The sequence below is a fragment of the Lissotriton vulgaris genome, chromosome 7, assembly GCF_964263255.1.
Source record: "Lissotriton vulgaris chromosome 7, aLisVul1.2, whole genome shotgun sequence".
Taxonomy (NCBI): domain Eukaryota; kingdom Metazoa; phylum Chordata; class Amphibia; order Caudata; family Salamandridae; genus Lissotriton; species Lissotriton vulgaris.
The window spans coordinates 848,300,485-848,323,123 of NC_141695.1; the positions used below are offsets into that span (position 1 = coordinate 848,300,485).

The window sequence follows — 22,639 nt, forward strand, 5'->3', positions numbered from 1 at the left end:
AACAGCTTAGTGCATGCTTTTGCCAGCCATGTCAATCGGCAGGGCTGGCGAAGAGAGAGTTCAGACTGGACCCAGCAGCAATAATTGAACTTGCATTTATATAGCGCTTACTACCCCTGACTAGGAGTAAAAGCGCTTTCCGGCGAGTAGTACACTACCCTGGAGCCCAAAATTAATGGTCATCCCAGTGGTTATTGGATTTAGGCGCACATGCATCAAAATAGACAATAGCTATTTTTTTAATTGCGATTTTTAAAGAATCGCAATTAAAGAATCGCTATTGCCTAAAGGAATCGCATAAAAATGTGTGATTCCTACACATTCCTTAGTTGCGACTCGGTAATTGCGAGTCGCAATTAAGGAATTAATTCCCATTCATTCCTATGGGCCTAGAGTCCTATAGGAATGAATGGGAATTGCTTGTGCAATTTGCGAGTTCCCAATAGGAATGATGAGGGTCATTAGTTCATAATTAGTGATACACCGATATTGTTGTACATTACATGTGTGTCACACTTTGCCTGAGCACCGAGCACACTTGTTCACCTCACTGCACCTTGTTATTTAATGATGGTTCATATTTATGGATTTTTTTAATCCTTGAGTAAATTCAAACAAACAAATGTTTAATCAGTTTTTAATAGGGACGATTGCGTTAGTTATATAATTAAACACCAGGTCCTTAGTGATCTCAAGACAACCTTGTATTATAAAGCTAGTCCTCTAGAGGTGAAAATATGGACTAATTCACACACGCTCCCTTTTAGTGGGAAAGTCACTTGTGGTGTTTCATACAGCCCTTGGATCTTTAGGACAGGCTTCCAGGCACTGGGTCTCTCTCCATCTCTCCAGATCGTCCATTGGCTGGTCTTAAGTTGTAAGCTGGACCTCCTTCAGAGAAGGGAGGCCTTCTGCATTTTGTGTACCTATGGGAGCTCTGCAAAAGCCTTGGGTTTCCATACACAACTCTGATGAAATGAGGTACCCTGCCTCTGTGATAAACCTGCTTTCCCCTCCAGCTGGTACAACCGGAAAGTCTTAGTCGACTGTATGAACCGATTTCATTGCATGAGAACCCCACTGGGATCTACAGTTCAAAAAGTAGATGTTGTAGCAGTGTTTCCATTTGTTTAATCGCACTCCAGATAATTCCTCCCTGTTATGTGGTCGCGATTGACAAAATCCAGTTTGTTCCTTGACAGCCAGCATAAAGTACAGATTTTCACATTTTGAGTTCCACTATACTTACAAAAATGTACTTTCTTCAATGAATTGAAAATTAATAAGCGGTAAAAAAGAACTTTGAAGTATTTCTCGATTCGTTTTCTTGTGGGATTTGTTATGCCATTAAGTGTTAATTTACAGTGGGGCTTGGTAATGAAACATTTGTTTTTGACTACAGCGTGGCAAAAGGCCTTGTGTAGCTGTTGACTGTGGGGACAAATGTTTCCTTGATATTTAATATATCTAGTATTTATATATTGGGTCCCCATGCCTGTGGACTTAAAACAGTTAGGAGTGACGTTGCTGGTATATGGAAGTAGATTTCCTACATGTCAAATCACATTTCCCTGCCACTTGTCATTGCAGTAATTTTAAAACTGTGAGCCCAGCCAGGGCACAATAACTCAAATTTGAACTCCACAATGGATCTTCAATTGTTTTACAATTGTTCCTAGTCTGCACTCATGGATCATGGACATATATGTTTGTGAATATTTAATAGGCCTCTGGACACACTTGGGTTGGTGCCGAGCTTGGTGCAGCCCTAGAGGAACCCAGGGGAGATCCCAAATAGAGTCCATCTCTAACTCACAAAAGTGAAGTGAGGCATGGGCCCAAGAGGATTGAACATCCTGTTGATGCTTATGAGCAATCCCATCTCCCTTAGGTAAGATGCCGACTGTCTAGCAGGGAATGCAGGAACATGAGCATCTGCTGGTGCTTGCAGAGTGGATAGCCGATGGCAGTGCTAAAGAAAGGTGTGGAGCTGTGAAATTGCATCTCGCAAAGCTTCACTGCAGAATGACAGACTGCTAGTCCTTGCGTCAAGGCCTGACACCATTGATGCTGGTCTGTTGTATGAGAGCCAGTAGATAGTTCAGTGCTGATAGGACACTTTTAAAAGATGGGAAATTTGTCTCAAGATGCAATAAAGGTGTTGTCTTTGATCATGTGAATTATTACCTAATATCACTCCTGGATTGCCTTGGTAAATTCTTTGGGTGATGTAATCCAGAACCTTCAGGAAGGGGCTTCTGATCAAGGCTAAGACTAGATTCTTGAAGGGCAATAGGACTTTTGATCAAGCTTTTCAGAAGTGTACTCATGAAATCCGTCCACCTTAAAAGTCAAACTAAACATTTTGCCTAAAATTTAACGAGTGATTTAACACAGCTCATAGGCCACCTACCCGTTACTTTTTGTATCCTGCTCGTACCAAGTCAGATCCAGACCCAGACCAGTCCCGACAGTTGCTCCGGATTAAGGGACATTGTCATGTCATCTCAGGCGCGATGTAAAGACTCCCAGTGAGCTGGGGACTCTTTTGGCTCAAGAACCAACTAGCTGGAGACCCTTGTGGTTATTTAAAGATTTAAGATCAGCCTGTAACTCAGTCTTGAGCTGGGTGGGTGACCTCGATTACAAAGTGGCTGTGCCAGATGTCCCATTATGACCCCTTTTGCCGGTCTCCCCTTCAGACGCAGAGGGCATAAAACTGGGGGGTGCTCAACCCTGCCAAACAACTGAGGGGTGACCCTAAGAGCCATCCAATCAGGGGTGGGATGCTTTGGTGTGCTGGTCTGGTTTTCTGGGTGCATTGGCTCAAGTTTTTCCCATGTAATTGATTGGGTGTCTTGGTTAGTTGCTTTTATGTGAATGTCTGACTTACGACTGCGCATTCCTTTCAGTGTGCACTTGCTTCAGTTTACTTTTTGAGTCACTGTCTAGTTTGCTGGATGTATTGCTTTAATTTTTCTTTGATTAAACTGTTTGACTTGCTTGGTGCTTTTATATTGGTGCCTGCATGCTGAAGTGTACTCTTCTTCAGTTTAAATGTATGTGACTGGCCTGTTGACTAGCACCCTGCTTTCAAAGTGAAGGTTCACAGGTTAACACTTGCTTTAGTTTACTTTTGTATGGTTGACTGCATGCACTGTTTTGCTGGATGCATTGCTTTAAGTTACTACTTGATGCATTGCTTTCAGTTTGCTTTCAAGTAATTGCCTCTCATTTTCCTAATGCTTTGTGAAGGCTGTTTCCCAACTGCTGTGCAACTTCTTCTACTCTTAGAGCTGAGATTTTCATGAGTCTTATAGTCTGAATTCAGCACCTGAGCGTAATAGGACGAAATGTATGAAGCTCTGTGGTTATACTGAATAAGCAGCTACCTATGTTATACCATCTATTAATGTAATAACTGCACTTTCACAATTGCTTTATTAACCTTCCTGCTTTCTCAAATTTGCTTGAAAATGCATGATTTTTCTTCTTTTTTTCAAAATTTTCTTGGGGGGGGTTATCCCCCCAAACCCCCCATTTGGAGTTCGGGCTCGCTCGCTACGGTGCTGTATGCAAATCACTTTGCGCCCCACCACTTTGAAATGTCACCCACCGCCCCTGCCAGTGCCCAGAGGAAACTGCCTTTGATCATTCCCAGCAAGCTCCGGAGGGAGGGGGATTTGGGGCAGGAAAATCAAAAGGCACAACTTGCACTAGAAGTGAAAAGGGAGCCAAGACAACCCTCCAAAAAAAGGAATTTGGCCAAGAGCCTATCTACATAGTATCTGGATTTGTCTCTGAGCAACCCAGAGGTGCCACAAGCCTGTTCACGGAAGGCACAAGATGTATTTACTCTACAGTCATAACACCTGGACCAGTCGAATGTTAATAGGTCAAATTACAGCACAGGAATCCTAGTCGAGTCACTTGGTGTGTTCACTCCATGAGGGGCTCGCACATATGTGCATCAAGAGGTTTCCCTCCTAAATAAAAAATAAAGTGTTACAGAACGGGCAAAGGGGCTGGCTTGCTGGGACAAACAAGATTTGTATATATGACACAGTATTCATTTTACCCGAGTTGACTGCTTTGGTCCTAGTGTGAACTAATAGGCAGAAAAAACAAAAGGTGGCTGTACTAGTTGGTAACGCAACAACCGACTCATTCTACGTACCCAACAGGAAACTCCGCTCCACCGACCTGTCACTGACCGCCGTCCCACGCATCCACAGAACCACATCCGGGGGCAGGTCCTTCTCCCACCACGCCGCCAAGACTTTGAACACCCTCCCTCTCTTCCTACGACAAACTGAAGACCCGCAGACCTTCAGGAGACTACTCGAGACCTGGCTCTTCGACCACTAGCAGCGGCTTCCCCCCCCAGTGCCTTGGGACCCTTGCGGGATTGTAGTGCGCTTTACAAATCCTCTGATTGATTGACAGGTAACATGTGTAGCTTATGTGCATGGAGGAGAACAAAATACTTTGCAACAGAGTTCTTTTGACGGCCGCTTTCAGATCGAGTGATGCAGCAATGGTAAATTCAAAGCAACGTGGAGGAAGAGCAGGATAACAGAGTAAAGAAAATAATTTACTTATGAGATGGTTGGCGGGGAAATCTACTAGACCCTCAATATCTCTTTAAGCAAAATACCTTATAGCAGTAAACCTATCCAGAAGACAAAACGCATCTGAAAGAGCATACTAAATCAGACTGGAAAGTGGCATCTCCAGTTAGTAGGATAACATGAACTAGATTCGGAGTCAGATGCCAGTTATTGAGCAGAAGGTTACCTTGTGAGAGAAGGCATCCGGTAATGTCTCTTCTGCTTTGTTGTTTTAAGAAGCCCTTTTGCACTTGTTGCAGTGGGAGGAAAAGACCACTGTCTAGGGGACAAGAGGAGGATCTTGAGGTGCCAGAGTCTCTGTCCTTGCCCTCTGGACTTTAAGGACCACATGTAACAACACAAAGTTAACAGGGTGGAGGAGCAGCCCTCCATGTTGAGAAAAAAAACTGATAGTACCTTGATGTCAGAGTCGATAAAAGTAAGCTATTTGATCCCTTGGACTAATGTTGAGTGGACTTCAATGTTGTGTGGGATCTCCATGCCTAAGAGCTTTTCAAGGCTCCTAACATCGAATGACATGGCAGTATTTGCCTGGGAGAGCCTTACAAAGTCTTCTGAAGGCTACGATAACGAAGATGCATCCTCAAGGCTGCAGTGGGACTCTACTGGACCCAAAGCATGAGGTGAAGAGTTGGAGGCCTCATGAAGAAAAGCCCAAAGAGATGATCCATCCCTGTTTATTAGGGTTTTATATGAAATTTAGGAGAAGCAGTGAAACCTTTGTGGAGTGGCTATTGGGAATGCATACTATACAAATAGCACGCGTGTTCTTCTTTGCTCATTTTCTCCCTCGAAGCGACACCTATCCAAGTGCCAACTTGGCAGTAATCCCTTCCAATCATTTTCAGAGTCTAAGAACCATACGCAAAGACAGGCTGATGTGTAAAGGGGGCAAGAACACCTGGAAACACAAGGCTTAAAAAGGGGAAAAGCCTACTCAAATTCAAAATAAAAGTTCAAATATCGATAGAAAGCATGGCCTGTGTTCAGAGATCCTGAATTGCATCCTGAAATCATGGATTAGCTTGGCTGCTACAAAGGGATGTGGTTGATTGTATTATGAAAACTTTATGCTATATTGTGTGTTTACAGTAACTTTTCTTTCTTTTAGAATAAAAATGGTGCTTTCCAAATCACTGTTATAATGGGGCGACATATAAACTAATAGGTTGATTGTCAGTATGAGAGTCTTCGAACACATAATAAATAATGCTGGGATTTGGATTAGGCATAGTGGTTCATTAAAAAGTGTTACACCCTATACAGTGAGCCATAAGGCATACATCAAAGCCAACAGCTCATTCTCTGCTTATTGTACACTTGTATATGACAAAAGACAAGGGTGCCCACTCTTATCAATATTCCTATAAGTGTGACCCATTACTATGTTTTGAATAAAGCAGAACATGCAAACAAAGGGAAAAAACTGGAGAAAATACCAATTTGGGGGCACTCTGAAAGAGTAAAAAGGTTTTAAATTAGTATATCATTACAACATGGCTTTACTGCTCACCTCTCCCAGTGCTTGTGGTTTAGATCGGACAGGTCTTCTAATTTTGCAATTTCTTTCAAATACTGTGACAACTTTAAGAGCTCCTTGTCCTTATCACGATTTAGGTGGGCTTTCATAAAGGGTCGTATCTATAATGAATGTGAGAAGAGGATAGAACTAGGCATTATCAGAGACCAAGCAAAAAATAGAGGTTAGAAAGAAGCTGTCTACAGAATCAGAAGCCAATCTGAAAAGGACAGGTGAGAATGTTGCTGTTTTCAGGCAGATACATGGAAGCTGACTTGTGTGAACAGCTGAACAGGGTTACATCTTTTTTTCTTTAGAAAAACGATACAAACGATCAGTTACAGATAAAGGAAAAAGTAAGAAATCTGCTGTCATTAGACAAAGGAAGGTGGATCTGTGAGGGTCACAGTAAGTGGTCAGATTAAGTAGTCATCAAAAGGGTTAGAACAGTCATTATCAAGCAGACTCAAACGGAAAGGACAAAGGAGGTACAGTCATGCAATTTCTGTGATTGAGAAAGTTAATCAAGAACAGGGACAAAGGCTAGAACATAATGCCTTCCGACCCATTAAGGACGGACGGAGAAGATCTAAAATTAGCAGTTCTCTGGTGATGTGTAAACAGAGGAATGGGTTTAGATAGAACCTATCCATTTAAAAAATCCTCTCATGGAGACGTAGTGTTATGATTGAAAACAGCAGTGAGCATGTGTAATATCTAGACCATCATAAGCTACCTTTAGCCCATTCTGAGGGTTCATAAGAAAGTTTCTTCCAATATCATCAAACATGATGGTGTTTTTCTTTGTGTAGAACTCAGGATACTTTCCCCAAATCACTCCAAGTGGCTTCACCTGCAAGAGGAAAAAAACCACAAACAGGATAATGCTAATTATCTTAGACAATCAGCAGAATGTTGTCAGACTAAAAGAAAGTAATTCTATGTCAGGACCCGGAGGCGAATATTAGTCTGTACTTTCTTAATTTTAATCCCATTTGAATAACTTCAGCAGCCATTTCAAGAATTTATTAAGCAAACAAAACTGCATTCCCCATTAATAGTATGGAAAGAGAGAAACAAAAAGTCCATCCAATCTCAGTACAGTATCTCGTATAATATCCTGTGCAGCCTGTCTATCCTCCTCTATCTTCGCTGCTCCGGCAGCAATACAGATAAATGCATTAGATTCCCTTATTTATTTATTATAACGGTACCTTAGTGTTCAGTTTCAGCAGATTAAAGCTTTGAATAGGTGCCATGAGCGCTAATTGTCAGCGCCGCGGGGGCTGGAGAAGTGTGGCTCAGGGGTTAGAGGTGGCAGACCCGGAATCTGAGATCGGCCCTGGACCAGGGTTCAATTCCCCGCCTCGGCGGGTCTTGGGCTCAAAAATTCCACGGACTCGATAATTCTCGCTCCGGTGCCTCCTCGACTCACGGGTTCACACTCTGCTACTCTGGGCAACAGCTTGCTTAATCTCCACAACGGCCCTCGCGGCGGGATGCCTGGCTTTCACCTTGTGAATACCCTGCCAGGGTTATCTCACAGGGGAATACCAGAACGGGTTCCCTAAGCAAGCGCCGGGAAACCCACTGCGGGTAGCTGTGCGCTATATAAGCTCAACTACATTTACATTTACATTTAACTGCTCCTACGCGGCCGCTGTCATTCTTGACTCGCCAGAGTGCAGTGCGGTCTTTGGCCGCTAGAGGGCCTGCACTGACGCAATATGCACACAGCGCGTCCCGAACCCTCCTGCGGCGGATTCACGCGGGGAAGGTTTGCGCTTTGGTGCTCGATCGAGCATTCTATTTTTGGCCCAGACTCGAGCAGAGTGACAGTTAAGCGTCCCGCTCACGAGCACTACACGCTGTGGAAGTAGAAAGTGAACCCACGCCTGAAGGGACAACACCCTACGGGGTAAGACACAAAACTGCTCAGGGATACCCCAGGCTTTATTAACTCCTTTGTACATACAGGGTGTGGTCCCAATTTTCCAGATTTGGAAATTTCCCTTTAAAATCCCTAAGATTATTGTGAGAGTGGTATCCCACACCTATATTGCCCATAAGCCTACTATGGATTTTTGATAGACTGTGGATTATATGGAGGAGGAGGAGGCGGAGATCACCTATCTCCCCATAGATTTATTATTTTTTTATTTATAAAGTTTTATATAGCGGAAACTTGATCCCGAAGGATATCAGAGCGCTTTACAATTTGAGACAAAGGTACAAATCAGAACATTAGTCTATCATGGGGAATCTAATGGGCATTGAGATGTTTACTATATCTATATATGTCCTAGAGAAGCATGGACTGTCTATTCCCTGTGCAGACTGTCCATTGGCTGTCCAGACTAGTCTGACCAATTTTGCGAGGTAATGGATGTGTCCATCCTCAGTGCGGTCTCTCTGGTAGTAGCCTTCTGGAGAAGAGATTGCTTGCACTCCAGGCGCAGTACCAGACACCCCCGTGCAACGAGGGAAGACCCCAACGGGCCTCAGCCCCCTCTACCTCCAGGTCAACCGGCTACTCCAGGACCAAGCCCACCCCAGAACCCAAACAAACAAGCGTTCGGATGACCCCGGGGTCAAATCTTGATGCTTTAGCACATCTCAAAAAGGTGTTCCTAGATGCTCAGCCCATTTTAGAGCCAATGACGTCTGACCCCTCCACACTTTTTCCACATACACCCCCACAGGGGGCCTAAGGGGACAGGGATGACTCTCCCAACACATCAGATGGGGACGATGACTGTTCTAGACCATGGCGCCCGACGCCCAGCACCCCGATCGGGACAGCCCCAACCGGGAACGCCGGCCCCTCTTCTCAGGAGGATTTGCTGGATCTCGATGATCTCCTACATCCGAGGTCCGCGGACTGGTGCCTGGCACCCAAGGTTGCGGCCTACATGGTCCTAGAAAAGGAGGTGAGGGGATATCTTAAGGCCGAATGCCCAAGGCCCTCTTTGGAGGAGAAAATGGCCACCACACCGGAAATAGATCTCAAGATGGCCACTTTCCTCTCCAAATTTGTCCGCAACCCCACGTAGGGCATTGACAGGCCCTGTTGGTCGTGCCAGGATAAACTCCTGGACTTCGCTGGACCTTTGGCCAGAATCGTGCATATGGCGGAGGACGCCAAAACCTCAAGCTTCCTCATTTCCCTGGAAGTGCTATCTAGCTGGGCTCAGAGGGCCATCGCCTTCCTGGGGAACACGAACTGCGCAATCTCTACAGAGCGGCGCAGGTTGCTTCTCGTTTAAATCGATACCAAATTGGGGGAGCTTTCCACTTCGGAGGCAGGGACAGTGGCCGACGGTAACCTTTTTGGGAAAATTCGTAAATACCTTCAATTCCCTCAACAAAGCGCAGTCTTCCATCAAGAGGGTTTTTACTTCTAGTGTTTTTGCCGCAGCTGGTCGAGGTAGGGGGCGCTCGTCCGGCCATCCTTCCCAAGCACCCAGAGGTGGCGACTCAAGACGGGGCCAGTGGCAGAATCCCGGCAAGTTCGGCAATTTCTACCAAACTAAGTCCTATCCCCACCGCCGCGGACGCAGGGCCGGCCAGAGTGGAGGCAACTTCAACAACACAAGGTGAGACTTAAAGACCTGACAATTTCAGTTGGGGGTGGGTTGGCCTTTTTTCAGTAGAATTGGGAAAGGTTGTCCTCAGATGCATGGGTAATCCAGACGGTGGGAGGTTTCACATCCAATTTTACGGGGCGCCACGGCAAAACCGCATTCCCGCCACACTGTCCTTTTCCCCGGAACAGAGGGAGTTGGTGGATCAGGAGATAGACAGCCGGTTATGGAAAGGGGCGATAGTGCAGTATATCATTTACCCACGGGGGTTCATCAGCAATCTCTTCCTCGTGGAGAAGGGGGATGGCGAGCAGCGACCGGTCATCACCCTCAGAGAATTCAATGCCTGGCTACTCTACAGTGACTTCAAAATTGAGGGTATTCACATCCTGCGGGATCTTCTCCAGGCAGCAGACTGGATGGTTTGCCTGGACCTCAAAGACACCTATTTGGTGGTACCAATCTTTCCCCCACACAGACGATTCCAGCAGTTCATGTGGGGTTCCCAGGTGTTCAAATTCACCACCGTTCCATTCGGTCTCATCAGCCCCATGGTGTTTTACCAAGCCGATGAAACCAGTCATTGAAAATATACAGTCCCAAGGGGTAAGGCTTATTATTTACCTCAACAATATTTTGCTAATGGACCAATGCCTGCTCCACTTGTCCACACAAATGCAGACAGTGGTAGACATTCTAGAATCTTTAGGATTTGTAATCACCGAAGAGAAATAGGCTCTGGTTCCATCCCAGTCAATGGAATTTTTAGGTTTTCTCATAACTTTGGTTGACGCGACTCTCAGCCTTTCCTCGTGGAAGCTGACCAAGATCCGATACAAATTCAGGAGAACCATCTCCAAGTCCCATGTTTCACTCCGGCACTTGGGTCTACTCTCGTCGTCCATACAGGCGATCTTCCCTGGCCCCCTCCATTACTGGGCTTTGCAACCCTTGAAGAGTGAACTCTCCGGAAATGCTTCTTTTACTCCCAAATGATCCCTCGGTCGCTAGAGGCAAAAGAGGAGATGAACTGGAGGCTGCCCCACATGGATGCCTGGAATAGCAGGGCGATCTTTGGCTCCCAACTAGACCTCATAATAGAGTCGGACGCCAGCGGCTCCGGTTGGGGTGCGGTGTGTGGAGATATCACTACTGCCGGCAAATGGTTGTCCATCAAATGTTCTTTGCACATCAACTGACTGGAATTAATGGCAGGCTTCTTTGCCATCCATTGCTGGACCAAGGAGAGAGTAAAGTGCTCAGTCCTCCTCAAAATGGACAACGTAGCGGTGGTAAGCTACGCCAATCACCTGTGGGGGTGTGGGGGGGCGAGATCGAAGACCCTCTCGGATCTCGCCCGCAATCCATGGGAATATTGTCTGGCCAACCAAATCTCTTTTGGCAGAACATCTCCCGGGGACTTTCAACCGGATAACCGATTAGCACTCCCGAAACTGGAAGGATGCCAGTCTTTGGAAGCTGAACCAGATCTTTTGTGAGATCCAAGCCAAATGGGGTATCTTCTCGATAGACCTCTTCGCCTCCCGGCTGGAGTGCCAGCTCGACAGATACTGCAGATGGAGGCCAGATCCCCATGCAACAGCCGTGGATGCCTTTCTCCAAGATTGGCAATAAGAACAAAGAAGGCTTGGGTCCTATCACTATCTGGCCTGGACCACTATAATTTGGAAAACAGGAAAGTGACCAGATAGGTTGTTTAACCAATATTTAGCACCATCTAGCCAATCAATCCTAAGTGTGCACAATTTATTTTGCATTATTTTTCAATTAAAAAAACCTGTGCATTAACATTCCATCATGTCCTTAAAAGCGACACAGATATAACACATCACCAACAATACGTGTAAATAAAAAACACATAATACATAATACAAAATACTCAATGAACACATGTAGAAAACATGAACACAATGTGAATTGTCAATTGCCTCCAAACATCTCTAGAGGACATCAGTCCTTGTGTAATGGATATACAAACAGGCAGACATAACCTAATTCGAGAAGTCCTGCCTGTTTACTGGGTTGAAGATTACTCTATGTAAAGGGGTAATTGCACCAAGGAGGGATACATTTCATTAATAGCTCCCTGGAGTACCCCACAACTGTTCTGACTTCAGCTCAGAGTCATCGCGTTTCAAACCCTACGTTATTCTAGGGTTCTCCTCAGGACTTGGACTGGAAATGGCCTTGACTGCAATTGCTTGATGCTCCAAAATACTGTGGAATTTTCATGATAAAAACCGTTGGAAATCTCACAAGGAAGATCAAGTTCTTCGATATTCAAAATCTTACTCAGAATGATCAGCGTGATGGAATGGACAGAGGCCCTCAATGTTGACTGTTCTATTCGAAAAGTGTCTTGTTCCTAGAAGGGACTGCCCTGTGTAGCATTTAACACAATTCCCTCTCATCCCGAGCTCTCAGTCTCTTACTGCTTCAATCCTTTCACCGCCATCATGTATCTGCAACCCCAAGATTGGAGCAGGGAACAGCTCTACTCCTTTCCTCCCTTCGCCATGATAGCCAGACTTACAGTACCGGTGCGCAGACAGAGGGCAAATTTAGTGATTACCCCGATCCGGAGGTCTCAGGTGTGGTTTCCAGCGATGAAGGAACTTTCCAGGGATTATCCAATCCCTCTACCCTTATTTCCAGATCTCCTTCAGGATCCCCAGCACAATCCTCACCCGGAGGTCATAGCAGGATCTCTCCGCCTCATGGCCTGGAGGGTTACAGGTGATGTTGGAAAGTCCCAAGCCTTTCGGCGTAAGCTTCCTCTTTACTCGTGAAAGCCTGGGCAGACAGTACCAGCAAACAATATCGATCTGCCTGGTCAAGATGGTTGGGTTGGTGTCTCCAACACCAAATTGATCCCATGGGGGCGGACATTGTCAAGGTCATGAATTTTTTAGCGGACCTGGATTCACAAGGTTTGGCGTACCAGTCTAAAAAGCCTTCAGATTGGTGATCTCGGCGTGTCATTTACCGGTGGACGGGGGAACACGTGCTAGTTCGGAAGTTACCAAGAGGTATTAGACTCCATTCCCTCTGGGCCTAAATATTCATCTTTGTTGGATGCTAAGAAAGTCCCCTCCTTGTTTCAGTCCTGGCCCTCCAACAAGTACCTCCCTAGGAAACAGCTGTCGGCAAAGTTAGCAATGCTATTGTGTCTACTCTCCTGCCACAGAGTCTCAGATGTCTGCTCCCTGGACATAACAGGTAGAGTGTTTAACCCCGAAGGGGTGGTTTTCCAAATTTTTCGCAGAACTAAATGTAATTCCAGGATAGTATCCTACCTGTCCTTGCACCAAAACCCAGAGTTGTGAATAGTTTATACTATTAAGGCATACGAAACCATGACTGATGAACACCGGCCACATGGGGAGAAGCAATTACTAATTACCCTCACTAAACCCTACAAAGCGGCTTCATCCCTCATGATTGCCAGATGCATCAGGTGGGTCATGCAAGAAGCAGGAATTGTCAACTCTCGCTTTGGGGCCCACTCTGTAAGAGGGGCTATGGCTTCAAAGGCATTTTATCTAGGAGCACGCCTTGAGGACATCTTCAATGCGGCGGACTGGTCTAATGACTCCACCTTCAAAACTTTCTATTTTAAACCAGTTCCCTCTCTAGCAAGCCTGGTGGTAGATAAGCTTTGAACCAGCCTAATACTCGCCTCCATCCTGACAGAGAATGAAAAAGCCATCATAAAGGAAAGTTACAATTCTATTAAGGACACAGAGGTGAGGATTAGACCCCCCAGCAATTTCTATGATAAACTGTTTTCCTCCCGCTATTGAGAGGAGGTGTAATCAAGAGACTTGTGTAATTGGGCCGTTATGATGAATTATCTGTTGTTTACATTGTTGGTTACATGGTCACGCTGTAATTGATCTGTGCTGCAATTAGGTCCAATGCAGTATCTAGTAATATGTTGTCCTTGTTCTTTAGGAGCGGAATCCAACAAACAGTAATGAGAAGATGGGCAGTTTGCAGCCGTCGCAGGAAGAAAGAGGAGGATAGACAGGCTACACAGGATATTATACGAGAGACTGTACTGTGATTGGATGGACTTTGTGATTGGATGTTTCTCTCTCCCTACAGTTCATGGGAATGTAGTTTTGTTTACTTATTACATTCTTGAAATGGCTGCTGGAGTTATTCAAATGTGATTAAAGCTTAGAAAGTACAGCCTAATCCCCACCTACATGTTCTTAATAGAATTGAAACTGTCCTTCACGATAGCTAGGAAATGTTTAATTAACTGTTGATACTCGCAAGAGAGATGCGCTAAACAGGACAGAAGAATGTCCACTAATAGAGTAAGATTAGTTGAACAATAAAGATGTATATTTTTTGAAAGGCAGACAAACATGCCTCTTTCATAGGACAACAATTTTGAATACATAGCAGATTGCAAAATCCATTCTGCAAGCCAGAAAGGCTTTTCCCTTTCGCAACATTGCTTTTGTACATTACAATATTTTACAGTCCCAACAATTGCGATTTGTGAATCACGGACTGAGATCACAAAATATATTTGTATACCTTTGTATATGAGGCCCGGTGTTCCAAGAAAGTAGCATTTCCTCCTCCATCATGAGATTGCCACCTATATTCATGAACACCGGTTAAAAGTGCAACTTAACCTACAGTCTGCCTATCGAGAAACAAAAAAGAAAGTGGAAAAGAGTTGAGGAAAAAGAAGGCAAGCAAATTTAGCATAGATACTTGGCCATTTGTGTGCCTGAGGCCAGGCAGTAGTGCCCTGTAATTGTGTGAACTGTTCTCCACATGGCTGCTCAGCAAATATTAGCAGGAGGGATGTTTCCAATAAGGGATGTATTAGCTGAGTTTCTTCTAGCAGTAACACTACTCTGGTTTCAGAAGATGGTTCCAACAGTGGTAAGCCATGGGCATCTAACTAACAAGGGAAACAAAACATACATTTTTTTTGCTTGGCCAAAATAAACCTATTTTATGGGTGTTAGTTTCTCCCCAAAAAAAATGAATGCGCAGCAGGCTGTATAAACTGAATAGCCCAATCAGCATTCAGATGTGATCAAAGTGCATCTTTCACATCAGTTGAAACATTTCCATCGCCCAGAGAGCCCTGTCTGGCAGGCGGGGATCTATTCATGAGGCAGAAGGTCAGGTGAGGCCCTCTGCTGACCAAGTGTGCTGGAGGGACTGCACCCTAGCAATAAATGACCATCATCTTCTGTTTTAAATAGATTTTCCTTCTTGAAATGTTTACAGTACTGTCCCAGCCCAAATGTTCTTGTGCAGTTTCAGCAAGGAGACTCTTAGTAGGTGCTCTTGGACAGATTTGTGTCAAAATTGTTCTATATTCTTACTGAGTCCTTGTGTTGTATGATCCCAAAGTCTTTTGCCTGTTTGGGCAAAGTAGACATTTCCCCAAATATTCCCACGCCGACATCTAAGACCATCGAAAATGAGACCTTCAGTGTCGACGGCACCATCTACGCTTGTACTCCGATTTCAAACCCATCGACGAAGAAATCAGCTCTGTCGACGATGGCTTTGTGGTTGTTGATCCTGCCATCAGTGACCATTACATCAATGTCATTGATGACGATACCATCAGACGATGTCTGCAATGCAGTCAACACCAGATGACGCCGTTTTCATGCCTCTGTTTTCACAGTTGAAGGTATCAACAATGCCTCCGGTGAAAATTCTGCAATCTGATCAGGAAGATGAGGCAAGTGAATATGGTTGGCAGACTGCGTATAGCCCAACTCAATTCAATGTGCAATATGTCCCAGAATTTGGTGAACACATTGAGGAAAACTACTTTTATTCAGACTGATTACCATCAGGGTAGTTTTCCTCATGATTCAAGGTCTTGCATTCCCCCTGGACACAGACACCCTGAAGTTGATCGGGTCTTGCATTCCCCCCTGGACACAGACACCCTGAGGTTGATCGGGTGCCTATAGCTTTTTGGACTACATTTCAACAAACGATTCAAACTTTTTACAAAAGTTGGCGCCACAACAACAACAACTTACTCTTGTATCAGCTAATCCTCCTCCAAAGCAGTTACTACTTCTTACTCCACCATCTAGTAGAACATCACCCAAAATAGTTCAAACACCAATAGTTCCATCAACGCCTCAAGATATGGTTAATGATTACTCCAATCATTCTATCTATATCAATGCCGATGAGGAAGGTGGTGCACTTCCATCAGATGATGGTCAGGATGATACAGCAGATGCTATTGTGACCCATTGAGAAGGGGATGACACATGATCAAGATCAGACGGATAATAGTTCCAAGTTGTATTCTCTGCTAGAAAGGCCTGCAAAGAAATGTAATCTTGCTATGAAGTCCTGTAGAGCAACAATGATTTCCTTACGACTTTAAAGGACAATCTCTGAAACCTTTAAGAGTTATTCCAATACTTTTTTTTATTTTGTCAGAAGGGCTTAAAGTGATAAAGAAAGTGTTTCCGGTTGGTTACCCTATAGAAAGTCCTCTGATGATGCAGGGAGGGTATTTCATTACCTCCCTGGATCTAGAGGATGCATATTTTCACATACCCATCCACTAAAAGACACAGAAAATATCAACAGTTTCTGGTGTCAGGGCAGCATTATCAAATCAAGGTGCTTCCTTTTGGGCTAAAATCAGCCCCTCTAATCTTTACCAAGTGCCTTGCTAAGGTAGCTGCCTTTCTCAAACGAGAAGGTCATCAGGTGTTTGCTTACCTCGACAACTGGCTTGTTAAGGCACCATTGAAAAAAGAGGCAAGAAGGTCTACAATGGTTTGTATCAATCTATTCACAACATTGTGTCTCACTTTAAAAAGAAAAGACTTTATTGGAGCTCCATACAGAGATCCAGTTTCTAGGAGCATTACTCAACGTGAAGTTGGAAAAACCATCGATAGAAAGGGAAAAGAAGTTGCAAACTGAAACAAGAAACATCTCTACAAAATCACTTGGGTTTAATGGTGTAATGCATAGGTCTTGTTCCCTTTTGCAGACTCCATATGAGACCCGTTCAACTGGAGCTCGATGTGCAATGGAAGCAAGTTGAAGGATCTGGGAAAGATACCATACAAGTCACAGGAAGACTGAAACATGCGGTCTTTCCTACCTGTGTCAAACAGGATGATTCTTACAACAGATGTATCCTTGGAAGGATTGGGAGTGCACCTACAAGAACCCTAAGTAAGAGGTTTTTTTGTAGAATACAGAAAAGATGCTTCACATAAACGTGTTAGAACTTTGTGGCATACATCTAGGTCTGCAAGCATTCCTTCCCAGGCTAAAAGGTTAACCAGTACTGGTCAGAACAGACCGCACAATGCCCATGTTCTATATAGTCAAGCAAGGAGGAACACGTCCCAATACCTCGCAGAAGAGGCTCAACTGCTGTGGAACAAGGTAATTTCTCACAAGATCACTAAACACTTGCCAGCTTACCAGAACAATCAGGCGGATGCAATCAGTCAACAATTGTCAGAATGTCACGAGTGGGAACTAGAGCAGAAACAGGTGGATTACATTTTCAATCAATGTTTGCTACTCTGATCAACAAGAAATGCCCATGCTTCACAAGCAGGTATTGGCATCCATGGACGATGAGCAATGCTCATTTGATCAGTTGCTCCAAGTTATTTGCCTGTGCCTTTCCTAACACTCCCCCCCCCTCCCCAGCAAGGGTGCAGAGGAAGGCGAAGTCAGATAATTGCACTCTGATCCTCATTCCTCAGGCATAGCCAAGTCAGTATTGGTACAGCAAACTCCTGAAGTTGTCAGCACGCTCCAGCCAATCCTCTGAAAGTATCTCCCTGGATTCAGTCCAGATATCATGGACAGGTTCCCCATCACAATCCCAAGCCACTGAACAAGACGGTTTGTACCGGACCACCTCCAGTTTGGCCATTTGGATCTGCCACAGAACTGTAGGAATATTTTGGCACAAGCTCGAGCTCTGTCACAAAGAAGACCCACAACGCCAAGTGGAAAAGTTTCTGTATATGGTGCAGGAATATTAGCCATCATCCACTAAGAATAAAACCTTATCAAATGCTTCCATATTTAATGAGTCTGGAGAACAGAGCGTTAAAATACTCTTCAGTCAGGTTTCATCTAGCAACATTCGAGGTTTAGGAGAACTAAATACTCAACCGCTTCTCTGTTCTCCCAAAGATTTATAAAACAGTTTATGAAGGACTCTTTAGATCATTTCCACCGCTTTGATATCCACCAGTTCTGTGGGAACTATACGTCAATTAATGTTGCCTCCTTTCAAAACCTATACATAAGGTGCATTTAAAATTTGATTTATGGAAAACAACTTGTTTTCCGGCTTTGACATCTGCAAGGAGTATGGCAACTTAAAGCATTCACCATCAAGGAACCCTTCCTTAGGTTTGCAAAGGACTAAATAATATTGCGAACCAACCCCATGTTTATACCCAAGGTTCCTTTTGATTTTCATTTAAATGAACTGCCATTCTACGATCTTTCTTTCCAAATCAATTTACGTCCACAATAAGATGGATGCCTCATGTTTTACATTGACAACACAAAGGGCAAAAGACACTTCAGACCAGCTTTTTGTCTCTTGTGGACAGCCAAGACCAAGTCATCCCCTATCTAAGCAGAGGATGGGTCATGGCCTCTCAGCCTGCATCTCCTTCTGTCAGCCTGTATTTCCTGCTATCACACCGTGGCCACATGCCCACTATAAAGAAAAGTGAGGCCGTGTTCCATCAGGAGCATGACATCGACAGTCACTCTAGGACATGGACAAAACCTTTGACTCCTTAAACTGGGAATCTTAATTTGCCGTCCTGCATGGTTGTATGGAGTTTTAGAATCAGAATAAAGTTTCCTGATTCATGCATTTATATAGGTACAATTCACGTTGCCCTTATATAGGCATAGAAATCAAACCCTTATTTAGGCATAGCCCATGCTGCCCAAATACAGGCGTGGCTACTTCCATCCGTTCATCAACGTCACAACGATTTCTTGGAAAACCAGGCTCTTAAGCAGAAAGGACTTCCCCTAGCCTGGATATTGATTTCTCCAAGAAACTCGTTATCATGCATGAACAACTACTCCTTAGGGGTTAATCCATGACGTTCATATGCCCGACTTTACGTCAAACCTAGCATTCCTAAACACCTTCAAGGTATAAATATACCTTCACTTGCTATAGCAACGCACGGTGTGGTTCGGTGTAGTTAGACTACCTACTTGCCCGACGCAGCTCGTTACAGCAAGTGCCGAAGGAAGCAGACTCTCCAGCTGACGCACTGACAAGAAGCTGTTCTCTCCTGCCGAGAATCCAGCTCCAGTGTTTCCAACTCCCCTTGCGAGGTGTTGGGAAATCGAGTCCCGAGAAAGAGATAACAACCTCCTTCATTCTAAGGTATGGAGCCGATTAGAACCTAGAGAAACCTTTGGCAATTCTTGGCAAAAACTAAATCTATGCCAAAGACCATACTTACTTCTTCCCTAGTACTAGACCTAGGTTAGGTACATTGGGGTAGGCGTATTTTAGAAGCACCAGTTGAGTATTTTAGCCTGTCTTATTTATGTATGTATTTTTATATGTCATAGCACTAGACAATGCTATTACAGTATTTTATAATAATACTATTCTCGTTGTACGCATTATACTTTGCATTCTGTCTAACGATTGTTGCAGTTCACCTCTCTTGAATGAGAAAGAAGACTGTTCAATAAACCCTTTTATTGAAAACGCCCGTCTCACCATTTCTCTGCAAACTCAGTAGAAACGAAGCATGCACGCTTTACTGAGTAAAATAGTTATCTATTATTTCCACAACGACTCTGAAGATATTTGTTCCAGTCCTAGGAAAACAAAGTTGTCATGTTTATGCGGTTGTCAGAAACTAATCCCTTCTTGTGTATTCAAGAAAGTTTCTAGTGACCTCTGAGCTAGCTGGCACTCACAATTAAGTTTAATATATTCGATAGAGACATACTGACCTCAGTCCTATGTCACATCTATAGGAAATATTATTCCAATGCGCAGAGCCTATTGGGAATATAGGAACTACACTACATGGCGCCCAACGTTTGGAAAGGCACTAATTTAACAATAGATATTAAAGTAACTCAGTCGTGCTTTTCTCAGACCTCTTTTTCCCGTAAATACTCCAATAGACGTCTGGAGGTGGTAAAGGGATAATATCCGCCATAGCGGAGTAGGACGAAAATCCTATGTATTCGCTTTTTGGTTTGTTTAACGTTGAAGGATACAGTGTTCCAAAATATTGTGCACCTTATCTTTGTTTCCTTGAAACTTGCTCTGCAAACTTTCAATCAACAAAAATGTCGAAGAACGGCAACAAAACCGAGAACGGTGGAGCTGCGCCTGATCCAGCAACTTTTAACACAACAGGTTTTAATGCCTTAACCCCATCGCTGCGGTGCGGGCGTTCTGAAGAGTGGGGGGGGGGGGGGCTGCGTCGGCCGACGGCAGCACGCAAGGGGTTAAATGAAACCGACGAGGATGCTATATGCATTCCTATGAATTTAAGATAAGCCATCACTATAAAACTTATAAAAAATGTCCTAACATTGAGAGGTGGAAGGTTAGTTTTTGTGATAGAGGCACATGAATATCACCAGACAGAGGTATTCTATTTGTGGATTGTCTTCCCAGAAGCAAATCCAGTAACACAGTGGTTTCCCTTCTGCAAAGAAGATGTACCACCAGAGGAATAGGTTACTTTCGAGGATATTGAAATTCCACTCACATACCAGGAGCATGAGCTCTGGTTCAAAAGCACCCTAAAACATTTAAATCGCATTACCAAGCTTGGTTCACTAGGTAGACCAGGAGCAACATGGTCGGCCTTAGCCGGCTATACACCTGACATTGAAGCAATGTCAGACGATTAATTACTTAGTAATATACAAAGATTAGTGGAATTATAAAAGTAAAACCCTAACTGTCTGAAAGTCCTGAAATGGTCTTTATTCAAAACACTCCTACTCCTTCTAAAAAAGTGGGAAAATAGCAAACAAACTTCTAAAGAGAAGCGTTTTCAATCCCGAGGTAGGTCTCCTCAAAAGGAGCCCTCTGAAAGGAGATCTAACCTTAGGAATAGGGATACTTTGAGAAAACCTGATAGATATCAAGATACTGATACACATTCCTGTCGTACCTTTCAGACTTCGTCACAAAAATCAGAAATAAGAGGATGGTCAGAAAAGAAGGAAGAACGCGTTAAGTCCAAAGACGATCGCACAAGTTACTTACCTTCGGTAACAATACATCTGTAAGAAACAGTAGTTAGTATTAGAATCCTTACCTTAGAATATCCCCAGGCGTTAGACTGGATCCGGAAACTTTTGCGTAGCAGTACCCTTGCGCATCGGTAGGAGTCGTCTGCGGCTCCGCGTCAGTCGTCGGCAAGACGTTGCCAGAGTACTTAGACACCGCCCTCTCGCGCTGACATCAGTTCTTATACACAACTTTTCCGCGCCAGAAACGCAGAGCCATGATAAAAATCAACACTGGTGCCAAGAAACTAGGGCCCTGAAAGGGGTGAACCTTAACCCTAGATATCGGTTCGCAGAATGGGGAGGATGTGTAGGGCGGTAAGGAATCTAATACTAACTACTGTTTCTTTCGATATTTCGTTACCGAAGGTAAGTAACTTGTGCATCTGAAAGAAACAGGTTAGTATTAGATTCCTTACCTTAGAATAGATAGCCCAGCAATACCAACGCCGGTGGTGGGTCTGCGAACCAATGATCACACCAGAAAGTACTGGAGAATGGAAAAAGAAGCCATCTCTCCGGACTTGGCTGTCCAGACAGTAGTGTCTTGCGAACGTGTGCAGCGAGGCCCACGTAGCTGCCTGACAGATGTCCTGCAAGGGGACTTCCCGACCCAGGGCAGTAGTAGCCGCTGTGGCCCGAGTGGAGTGGGCCCTCAGCCAAACAGGAGGCTCCTTTTTAGCCAAAGAATAGCACACCTTGATGCACAAGACGACCCATCGAGAGACGGTCCGTTTGTGCACCGCCCGTCCTTTCTTAGCGCCCACGTAACCAACAAAGAGTTGGTCATCCACCCGGAACTGGCGTGTCTGATCCAGATAGTATGAGCGCGCACGTCTTGGGTCCAGACAGCGGAGTCTCTCTTCCTCTTTCGAGGGATGCGGAGGCGGAAAGAAGGTGGGCAACGTGATGACTGCCCGATGTGGAAGGCTGTGACTACCTTTGGCAGGAAAGAGGGTCGTGCCCGCAACACAACTTTGTCCGGATGGACAGAAAGGAAAGGAGGTTTAGAAGAGAGGGCCTGGAGCTCACTCACTCTCCTGGCAGAGGTGATGGCAACCAGGAATGCACTCTTAAGGGTGAGTAGACGAAGAGGACAGTTATGAAGTAGCTCAAAGGGAATGCACATTAGGTAAGTCAGAACCAGGTTCAAGTCCCACTGAGGCATCATGAAAGGAACTGGGGGAAACATACGAGTGATGCCCTTCAAGAACCGGGGACTTGAACGAAGAAGGCTGATCAGGTAGCCGTAAGAAGGCGGAAAGGGCAGAAAGGTAGCCCTTGATAGTGCCCAGAGCAGAGCCCTGCTAGGCAAGAGAGAGAAGAAAGAGGAGAACCTCTGAAAGGGGGGGCAGAGAGTGGATCCACTGCCTTTGCTGTGCACCATACCACAAATTTGTTCCACTTGCAGGCGTATACCGATTTTGTGGAGGGAAGCCTGGCTGCCAGAATCACATCGCAGACTTCAGGAGGCAAGCCAAATGGCCTCAAGTGTTGCTGCTCAATCTCCACGCATGGAGGTGGAGACTGGACAGGTTCAGGTGGAGGACCGTCGCCTGCTGCTGCAACAGAAGGTC

At 44.7% G+C, this 22,639-nt stretch overlaps 1 protein-coding gene across 4 annotated transcripts in view; it reads right to left on the reverse strand.

The window, feature by feature from the left end:
• Positions 1 to 22,639, reverse strand: part of UBLCP1 (ubiquitin like domain containing CTD phosphatase 1) — a 261,687-nt gene that overhangs the window by 50,237 nt on the left and 188,811 nt on the right. For all 4 annotated transcript variants that reach the window (XM_086931215.1, XM_086931213.1, XM_086931214.1 and 1 more), the window contains exons 9-10: positions 6,887 to 7,003; positions 6,145 to 6,272 (exon numbers count right to left, since the gene is read on the reverse strand). In XM_086931215.1, coding sequence (XP_086787341.1) covers positions 6,145 to 6,272; positions 6,887 to 7,003 — 245 coding nt within the window. The remainder of the gene's footprint in view (positions 1 to 6,144; positions 6,273 to 6,886; positions 7,004 to 22,639) is intronic.